At 58.3% G+C, this 10,480-nt stretch overlaps 1 protein-coding gene across 1 annotated transcript; it reads right to left on the bottom strand.

The window, feature by feature from the left end:
* Positions 1-247: 247 nt before the first annotated feature.
* ZNF703 (zinc finger protein 703) lies at positions 248-5,756 on the bottom strand. Its single transcript, XM_037371857.1, has 3 exons — positions 5,743-5,756; positions 2,631-2,841; positions 248-1,786 (listed from the first exon to the last, which is right to left on the bottom strand). Exons 1-3 carry the CDS (start codon positions 5,754-5,756, stop codon positions 407-409), a joined length of 1,605 nt encoding a protein of 534 aa, XP_037227754.1. The 3' UTR covers positions 248-406.
* Between the last annotated feature and the right edge of the window lie 4,724 nt (positions 5,757-10,480).

Below are 10,480 nucleotides of genomic sequence, written 5' to 3'. Positions count from 1 at the left end.
TTACATCTGTTAACTTTACAAATGAAGAGGAACAGAATCCCAGAATGATAAACGCGGAGAGGGAGGAGGAAAATGCTTTTTTTTTTTTTTTTCCTTGTGTGTCAGGAGTCATGCAAGAATTTCTCAAGGGGGAAATTAAGAAGGGGGGAGGGAAAAAATTTTTCAAAAGAAACAGAAAGGAAAAAGAAAAGCCCCACACCTGCAAAGTAAAGAATTTTTTTTCTTTTTTTTTCTTTTTTTTTTTTTTTTGGACACAGACTTTTTGCATACCATTGATTCATTGGTGTATTAATGCACTTATATTCCCAGCTTTAAGCTAACATACAGTAAATAAATACACAGTCCAAGGAGGGAGCAGGGGGCTGGGGCGAGGAGGGGGCTGGAGCAGGGGAAGGGGCCGCCGTAGTTACTGATATCCCAGTGCAGAAGCTGAAGTTAGTCTTTGGCCGTAGAGCGCGTATGGAGAGTAGTAAGGTCCGGCGGCCGGCAAGGAGGGCACCGGCAGGGCACCGGCTGTGGGCAAATGGCTCTTGCCGTAGGGGTGGTACCTGTTTAGTCCCAAAGTGTGTGGGCTCCGCAAGGAGAGGGAGGCGGGTAACGTGTTGGGGCTCCCAGGGGCGGCAGGCGGGAGGTGGAGGTGGCAGGAGGCTGCGGAGCCCAGCCCGGAGGTAGGGTAACCCGCCAAGAGTTTTTCCGCCCCCGGCAGGGCCGTGTGGGTCCGTAGGTGGGTGAGCAGCTCCTCCGAGGTGGCAAACCTCTTGTCGCAGGGTCCGCTGGCAGACACCCAGTTGCATATGTGGGGAAGGGGGTCGTTCTGCAGCATGAAGCCGTAGGTGTAGAGAGGATGGCCGGGCAGGCTGGGGGTGCCGCTGGAGGAGAGCGTGGTGTGCACTGAGTGCAGGGGGTGCGTGGGGTACACCAAGGGGTATCCGCTCTTCAGGCTGCCGGGGTCGTGCACGCAGCTGGAGCAGTTGCTGGAGCCCAGGTGCGAGGCGCTGTGGTAGCTCAGGCAATAGGGGTCCCGGCATAATCCCTGCATGAAGGAGGGCGGCGAGGCCCCGGTGAGCGGGCTGGAGCTGGGCGGCTTGCCCGGCAGCCCCAGCGCCCCCGGCAGCTGGCTGCCCACCAGGCCCGGCTTGGTGGGGTCCAGCCCGGGCACGAACTGGGACGGGTAGCCGGCGTAGGCGCCGACGATGGAGCCGTGGTAGCCGATGCTGGAGGGTGGCAGGGGGAAGACGGAGTGACCTGGCTTGTAGGGCGAGACGGGGGCCACATGGCCGGCCGGCGGCAGTGCTGGGGGCTCCGACTTGCGGCCCGACGGGGGCTCGCCGTGCGCCCCGGGCTCCGCTGCCCCGCGCCCGAGCCCCCCACCCGTCCCCTCGGGGCTGGGCTTGCCCGCCTCGGGCTCCTTCTTCTCCTCGGCGCCCTTGGGCTCGGAGTGCTGCGGCGAGGCGCCGCGGGAGCTGCCGGGCGAGGCGGCGGCGTGCGGGGGGAACGGCGGGCAAGCGGCGCTGGGCACCCGAAAGCCGGCCTTGTCCGTGCCCCCCTCCTTGCGTGGCTCCCCGCCGCCCTTCGAGTAGGGCTTGAAGCTGGACTTGTCCTCGGGCGGCGCGTCCCCGCTGCCCGGCGGCTTCAGGGCGGTGGGGCGGGCGGTGGGCTCCTTCTCGGGGGCGGGCTGCCCGGCCGAGGCCACGGCGTTCAGCTTGGAGGAGGGCGGCGGGTCGGGCTTGCCGATCTGCGAGCAGGTCTGGGCCAGCAGCGCCAGCGGGCTCTTCTTGGCGTCCAGCTGCGGGCGGAGCGGAGCCGGTCAGGGGGAGACCCCGACGGCGCCCCCGGCCCGGCCTCCCCCCCCCCCCCCCCATCCCATCCCCAAAATCCCGGGGGCAGCGGGGCCGGGCCCGGCGCCGAGCCAGGGCGCGGGGGACGGAGGGGGACGAGGCGGAGGCGGGGAGGGGGGGGCGGGATGCGCCCGGCCGGGGAGAAGGACGGGGCTGGGAGGGGGGGGCAGCCGGGCTGCAGCGGAGCGGGGGAAGGGAAGGGAAAAGGGAAGGGAAAAGGGAAGGGAAAAGGGAAAGGAAAAGGGAAGGGAAAAGGGAAGGGAAAAGGGAAGGGAAAAGGGAAGGGAAAAGGGAAGGGAAAAGGGAAGGGAAAAGGGAAGGGAAAGGGAAAGGGAAAAGGGAAGGGAAAAAAGGGAAAGGGAAAAAGGGAAGGGAAAAGGGAAGGGAAAAGGGAAGGGAAAAGGGAAGGGAAAAGGGAAGGGAAAAGGGAAGGGAAAAGGGAAGGGAAAAGGGAAGGGAAAAGGGAAGGGAAAAGGGAAGGGAAAAGGGAAGGGAAAAGGGAAGGGAAAAGGGAAGGGAAAAGGGAAGGAAAAGGGGAAGGAAAAGGGAAGGGAAAGGGAAGGGAAAAGGGAAGGGAAAAGGGAAGAAGGGGAAAAAGGGAAGGGAAAGGGAAGGAAAAGGGAAGGGAAAAGGGAAGGGAAAAGGGAAGGGAAAAGGGAAGGGAAAAGGGAAGGGAAAAGGAAGGGAAAAGGGAAGGGAAAAGGGAAGGGAAAAGGGAAGGAGCCGGGAGCGCCGGGCAGGGACGAACCCCGGGCGGCCCCGGAGAAGCGGGCGGGGGCGGCGGGCACTGACCTCGATGGGGCTGACGGGCGTGGAGGAGAGCGGCTGGAGGTACTCGGGGTGCAGGAGGTGGCCGCCGTGGGCGCTGAGCATCTTCAGGACGCGGATGGGCAGCCGGCTGGCCTGGCGCAGCGGGTCGGCGGGGGGCGGCCGGGGCGACGGGGCGCCCGCGGCTCCGCGGCTCGGCGGGGTCCTCGGCCGGGGCCCGCCGGGGGCACCGCTCCTTTGGGGCGGGGGCGGCCGGGGGGGGGGGGGGGGGGGGGGGGGGGGGGCGCCCGGGCTCCGCGGGGCCGGGCCGGGCCGGGCGGGCGGCGGAGCGGCGGCGGCGGCGGCCCCGGCGAGACGAAAACCCTTCCCCGGCCCCACCGACACGTCAAATAGCCCCGATGGCGGCCGCGCTCCGAGGGGGCCGGCGCCGCGCACCAATCCGCGCCCGGCCGGGCCCCCGGGGCGGGGAGAGCCGCCGGTGGGGGGGGCGAGCCGCCGCCACCGCCCCGCGCCGCCGCCGCGTGGGGGAGAGCCGCCCACGGCACGGCACGGCACGGCACGGCAGGGCAGGGCACGGCGCGGCACGGCACGGCACGGCGCGGCACGGCACCGGTGACAGAGCGTGGCACAGCTGGCATGGCACAGTGCTGCTCGCACACCTTGGCATGGCATGGCTGGCATGGCTTGGCACGGCATGGCACAGCTCGGATGGCATGGCACAGGGCTGCTCGCACACCTTGGCATGGCATGGCTGGCATGGCTTGGCACGGCATGGCACAGCTCGGATGGCATGGCACAGTGCTGCTCGCACACCTTGGCATGGCATGGCTGGCATGGCTTGGCACGGCATGGCACAGCTCGGATGGCATGGCACAGTGCTGCTCGCACACCTTGGCATGGCACTGCTAGCACACCTTGGCATAGCATGGAGTGGCTGGCTTGACTTGGCACAGTGTGGCACAGCTGGCATGGCATGGCACTGCTAGCACACCTTGGCATGGCACAGCATGGCTGGTGTGACTTGGCACGGCATGGCATGGTGTGGCACAGCTTAGAATGGCACAGCGTGGCTCAGCTAGCATGGCATGCCCAGCATGGCTTATCATGGCATGGCTCAGCTCAGCTGGCGCACTATGGCATGGCGCGGCTGGCATGGCATGGCTTGGCTGCTGTGGCACGGCTTCGAGAAATCAGCCTGGCGCAGCACAGCTCAGCACCCCTGCTGCCATGGCTCCTGCACCCTGTCTGCATGCCCTGTGCCCAAACCTGCACCCAGCGCCTGCACCCAGCCTGCTGCCTGCACCCAGTCCAGCCCCTGCACGCCGTGCCCAGCGCCCCATCCCGCCCCAGTGCCACATGGGGTGAGGGCTGACGGCGTCCTGTGCTCCCCCCGGGGCAGAGCCGGCCCCTGTCCCTCGGTGGCATCTCTGTGTCCCTGCTGTCCCAAGGCAATGCATGTGCAAACTGGGGCAGTGCTGGGGTTGCTGGGGACCGTGGTGCCGCCCCAGCCTGAGGGGCTGATGCAGGCTGCGCACATACTTTTTGATTTTGCATGGATGGCAGCCACCAGCATTTAAATTATTTTTCCCAGCAGCAGCACTAGGCTGTCACAGAGCATGTTCAGCTCTTGGGGTAATGACCAGACAGTCACCGAGCATTTCGCACCATCAATAGAAACGTGGCCGGGGGTGTGAGCTGCACCTGCGATGCTACGGAAGGGGCCCGTCTTAACCTGGGTCCCACAGAAGGTGGCAATTCCCACACGTTCCTACAACCCGTCCCTCTTTCAGGCCTTTCCTACTTCCTTTGGTTTGCAGAGTCTTAAAAATTTGCCACTGACAATGCAGACCGCTGTATGACTAATTAAGCCTCCCAACAATTAACTTCCTATTTCTAGTTACCTTTTCCAGACAGCTCTGAATTAAATTCACACACCCCTGGGGCTCCACAGTCAGGTGGAGGGGCTGGAAAAGCACCACCCCGACGGGATCGCCCATGAAGAGCCACAGGGATAAATCCTGGAGCTTTACCCCAGCCTGGAACCACGGCAGCATGCAGGGGCACGTCAGGGCGGCTCCCCCGGCCCTCCTGGGCATCAGCTGGGAGCTGCTGGGAGAGCAGGGGCTGGCAGAGAGGTGGGCGAAGGGGTGCGGGGTGATGGGGGAAGGTCACGGGGCGAGTACAAAACCTTTGGCCTGGCGAAAAGCCATGTGGTGTCGTTGGGAAAGTGGGGAGCTGGGTGCTTGACATTTTCATGTTTTCCATCATGTACCCCGGCTGAGTGTGTATCCTTTGCCAACGGCAGGCTCGTGGCGACTGCGTGCGGCGGAGCCAGGCTGGCGGGGAGCAACCAGCCTTCCCAGGGCTGGGCTGGGTGCCCACCCTGGCCAGCGCTGCAGCACCGACCCACCTCTGCCCTCCCCGGGGCCGGGTTTCGTGTCCCTCCTGCCTACCCGGAGAGGGAGCGGGGAAAGAGGGAGAGAGACAGACACCTCTAATTAATCATATTAACTCCTGACAGATGCTTTATGTTCCAACAATGATGCTATTATTAAGTTCATGTGACCAGCCCTCGCCAAGCCCGTCTGCTCTGGGTTCTGGGAAAAAAGGCTTTGCTGGATTTCCCCAGCGAGCGCTGGCATCGCCCTGGCGCAGCCCGACGTCAAGTCCCGCTTCTCCAACCGCTATCAATCATGCTGATGGTCAGACCTGTCGATTTTCCCTCTTTGTGAGGCTTTTTTCTTCTTTTTCCCCCCTCCTCCTGAAGCTGACCACAAGATTGATTCAATCCGGACAGCGGGGATGTAAACGGAGAGGCGCTGCCTTTCAAAGGAGCCATTCAAGTAAGGAGGAAACAGAAAAAAATCTTTCCTCAAAGTCACTCGACTTGTACGCCAACAACAACATGGCCTTAACAAAATAACATAAAATAAGGTGGGACAAGTGCGTAAGAGCAGCAGCGATGCAGTGGTGGATGCTGGAACGCAGCGAGGGCACAGAGCAGCGATACCTTTGGGGTGGCATCTAGCGCTTCCCCCAGAGCTCGAGCCATTTCAGAGGCCTGATCCTGCCCCGGTGCTGGCACATGGCAGAACGTCGCTGGACTCAGCTCATGGTCCCTGGGTTAGAACCTCACCAAAGGGTCGTCATGGCTAATGATGACTCCTGCTCGCTGGGGATGCCTGTACTGTCTCTGGTTATAGTCTTCGTTCTAAAATCCGCGTGGGTCCTGTTTTCCCTGAGAATGGTAACCAGAGGGACAGAAAATGAAACTTCCCAATTCCATGGTCAGTCCTGCCCCAGGACAAGTCACTCGGCTTAGAGGCTGCCCGTCGCAAGGGCACTCAAATAAAATATGCAAGACCACTTGCCAAAAAAAAATAACACAAGCACCAAATGAAAAGCAAAATATTTTGAATAAAAGTAAAGCCAAGAAAGACAAAAAGCCTCCGTGAGCGCGTTCAGATGTGACTAACGGTAGTTTTGCTCCCAAATCGGGGCTGCTCTTATGGAGGGTTTAGTTTTCCAGGGACGCATCCCCCACACGGAGCCTCACCAGCGCCACTGGGCTCCGGCGCTCCCACAACCTGCGAAGCGTGGCCGGGGAAGGGCAGCTGTGAATTCCTTTAAGTTTAGGATCTCTCAGTGCCTTGGGGCTTTCGGGTGACACATGCCACGGGGGTGCCCCTCACTCCCCGGGCCCCGTTCCAGCCTCGTCCCACCAGTTCTGGTGGTGCAGAACGGTGCTTTCCAGAGGAAGGCACGCATGGCGCACCAGGTGTTTTTAAAGAGCGAGAAAAACGCCAAGTAGGAGATGAGTGATGTGCAGGGGCTGCTGGATCCCCCGGCCCAGCCCTGCCTGCAGCGCTGCCTGCGTGCCCTTCATGATGGATAGGGCACCGGCTCTGACTTCTAGGAAATTGCTTTCTGAGGCAGTCGCTATACAAACCGTGGCGTTAAATACATAAATACTAACTGCACCATGAGAAAGCGGTTTCTCCTGGGGAGTCAAGTGTATTTCTTGACGTGCCTGCTCTGGCAGCCAGTGAGGTGCAGAGACATACCTATGGACAACACGCTGTCTAGCCCTCGGCGCTTTCATTCTCTATTTTTGCTCTGCCCTTTAGCAGAAAAATCCTCTCCAGTGTTGTAACACGTTCTTGTGTTGCTGATAGGCAGAAGGTTGTTGGTAGCATGGCGAGTTTTCCGTACCACGGCACAGACAGACGCTGGCTCTGGGCACGGGCATCCCGAGTCACGGGGGGCTGTGGGCAGGAGCGACATGTGGCTGCGGGTGGAGGAGGAGAGGGGCACCCGAGCGCTGCAGCCTGCACTGAACGTGGTGGTGGGATACGATAAGCCATGAATTTAAATCACTGTAACTCTTTCAGCATCTCTCTGCTGTACTTTCCCTCTGGAATAAATGCCTTGCCCGTTTCATTGCTGCTGGATGTGGTTTAAGGGAAAGTGGGATAAACTCCCTGTTGGCCAAAGCGGGTCTGTCCGGGAGCTGCTGGGGGGCACGGGAGCAGCTTCTCCGGCCCTGCCGGGACCATCTCCCACCTCGGCAGGGCAGGGAGCCGCCTTTGCCCTGGCAGGTCCCCCCAAGGCCCCAGCTGCTGCTACAGGATGGGGGATCCAAGACGCTTCTTAAAAGGCGAGCTTTCATCCACGCATCGGTGCTTGTGTCCCTGCTATTTCATAGGTGTCGCCTTCTGCCAGCCACCCTGCATGAGGCGATGGCAGCCGTAGCCCCCCGGCCGCCCCCCTGGGAGCAGAAGCATCGGAGTCAGCGTTTTCCCTGCCCCGCTCCTGTCTCCCAGTCCCACCTCTCCCCAGCGCTGTGCGAGCTGAGGCCTCGCTTTTAGCTGCAGAACAAGTGCATAAAAATGATCTTATTTATTACAGGAGACATGTTTTAAAACAACTGACAAAATTGCAAGATGTAAAACGACAAGCAAGTGCTTTTTCTTTTTTAAACCCATATAGACTTCTGGCAATGATAAAAATAGTGTTTTCTTTTTTAAAGTTGGAATTAATCTTTCTTTCCAAAGCAATCATGTAGCAGGAAAAGCAGGAAGACACTTAGATATTAACTGATACTCGCTGGGTGATGGTTACTTATTGAGTAGCCGGGTAGTTTGCTTTCCTCTGCAGAGCGATTAACATTAAAGAGTGGTGTGAACATTAAAGCAAAAGAAGGTGAGGGTGGTGGTTTTTTTTTTTCCCCTCCCCTATTCCCTTGATGTGTGACTAACAGCTGTTTTTCTGTGTGACAAATCAGTGGGGTCTTCCTGTTGTTGGTGTAATGAAGCTGTTTCCTGGTGTGAAATTCTATGGGATAAATTGCAGGAGGGGGAGGAGAACATCCCACACTTATCAAAGTGCTTTGGAGGGGAGGAAAGCCCTGCTCTCCTCCCGGGGATGGGCAGCGGATGAAAACAGGCAGCGGGGCTGGCATCGGGTCACAGTGACTTTATTTAAGGATTTTTTAATTATTTTTTTTTTGCCAGTTTGTCTCTGGTTTCTGCTACTGCAATCAGAGGAAAGGCCTTTACAACAGTTAGTAAGGACAGTTTTGGGGTATTTTCCCCAATGATTCAGTCTCAACATCACAGGAGTGCCACAGGAAGCTGTACGAAGCAGCCTAGCTTACGTGCCTCAGTTTCCCCGTCTCTAAAGTAGGGGAGTGATGGCGGCCCCCGATGCCCATTGCTGTCGGAGCGGTGGGAAGGGGCCCTGGGGTGGCCAACCACTTCCCTGCGCTGGCATCAGCTCAAGTGCTCTTGGAGGATCTGCCTCTGTGTGTTCATTTAGTCCTCAGACGCCCACCAAAAAAGAAAAAAAAAATCACTTTTACCTCTGTTTTAATTTTTTTATTTGCCAGTATCAGTTAATTAAACTATGCAAATTAAAACAACTTAATTTCTATAATATCAGGACCAGAGCCTCAAACCATTTGGTGTAGCTCATCTGGCACATACATTACATAAAATGTTTGGAGCGGCTCTAATAAAAATGAAAAAGGCTGTAAATCAAGTTTAATTTATTCATTTTCTGTATGGTATGAAAGCATGCCAAAATCAGATTATTTATGAGCCCTTCATAACAATAGGCATTTTTATTGGTTGCAAATGACAAAAGGGGTTTCTCAGAGGGATTTTTTTCTTCTTTTAAATTTTTTGAATGCCTTTTCAGAAACATTTATTTTTTTGGACTCTATGATCTCAAAGAAAAATATTTAATCATTGATACGGTAAAAATAATTTATATTTAGATACTGAAAAACACATCAGACGTTAAAACATAAATACACGGAGCTAATCCAGCCCAAAGGCTCAGGCGAATGCTACACCACAGGTTAGAGAAAAGAGTCGTGATTTACACCCGCTCCCTTAAATTTCCCATTAGGAGTATAATCTCCCATAAGTCTTTTGGAAAATGTCTGAGCCAGTTGGAGGTTTTGCTTTTCCAGACCCGTCTGGTGGGTCGGCGGGTGCTCTGCGTGCCCAGTCACACACGTGTGCCCACGCACTCGCCGCCCGGTGATGCTGACTCACGCCACCTCCTCGGGGTGACCCGCCAGGTGGGGTGGGTTACCTGCCTTGACATGCAGAGTCACCGATAAACCCACCCTGGGCTGGCTTCTGCCTCCCGCTTTTCAGCTCATTGAAACCATCCCGTGTCTGTTTCGTGGCACAGCTGGGCCCAGGGGTGGGTTGTGGGGACAGATACTGACCACTGGGACTGTCCTGGGATGCTCCTGTTGGGATCCTCCTGGGATGCTTCTGTTGGAACCCTCCTGGGATGCTTCTGTTGGCGTCGTGGTGGTCCCATCCAGTGCTGCCCTGGGGACGGGTGTAAGGTAAGGTGCTGGCACCCATGGGTGCGCCTTGGCCCCTAGAGCTGCGTGGCACTGTGCTGGCAAGGAGCCTGCGACTACCCCCAGGGCAACGTCCCTCCACCTCTTCATGAGGGGTATTAGCCAGAGCAACCCCAGAGCCCCCAGACCCAAGCCAGCCCCACGCAGAGGGCAGTGGCATTGCCACCATGGGGATGGGGTGGGGGAGCGGGTGCCCTCCTGCCCACAGCATCCTGGGCATCGTGGCCAACAGCCACCTGGCAGCAGGAGGAGGCAGGGGGACCCCAAAATGCCTTGCGGAGTCGCACAAAAGCCTGGCTGTGTTGTATGGGGGAGGGTTTGGCTTTGCTGGAGGGCTCTGGGTAAGCGTGATGGGGAGGGGGCAAAGAGGCGCCCCCTCCTGCAGGAACAGGGGCTTTCTCTGCACCCGGCCTGCCCTATCCTGAGGAAAAAAAAAAGAAGAAAAAAAACCCAAGAAGAGAAAAAGAGGGAACCCCCTCCCCAGGAGAATTAGCATCCAGGATCTGTCAGTCACTGGGAGCTTTTGGTAAAAGGGGCCCCTTGTCAACCTCTGCCTTTGATGTGACTGGGACGGAGGTGCTCAATTAAAAGCCTATCAGTCTGTAAGTAAATCAACGCCTATCAGGCTTGTCACATCAAACAAACGATTATTGCACGAACCCGCCCACCCCATTAATCTGGCTGTTCCTTCTTGACAGCTCAGGGTCAGGGCACTGTAAATCCTGCACTGGATTGCAGCCACCTGGAGCAGGATTAAAGCAGCCCTGCAGCATGTGCTGCTGCACCCAATTACTCCCTGGCGGCGGGCAGCTGCGGTAAGGGGTGCTCGTGGCCCCGGCAGCCGTGGGGTCCCCAGCGTGGGGCTGGGGTCCCCACTGGAGCTGAGCTTTGCAAGGTCATGGCCGCTGACGTGCATGGTTTGGTGGTGCCACGTGGCCGTGGCTTGTGTTGGCACCAGGGATGCTCAGCTGTGTGGTACGGAGGGCTCAGC

Source organism: Falco rusticolus, chromosome 20 (assembly GCF_015220075.1).
Source record: "Falco rusticolus isolate bFalRus1 chromosome 20, bFalRus1.pri, whole genome shotgun sequence".
Taxonomy (NCBI): domain Eukaryota; kingdom Metazoa; phylum Chordata; class Aves; order Falconiformes; family Falconidae; genus Falco; species Falco rusticolus.
This window is presented reverse-complemented; position numbering and strand designations above follow the sequence as displayed.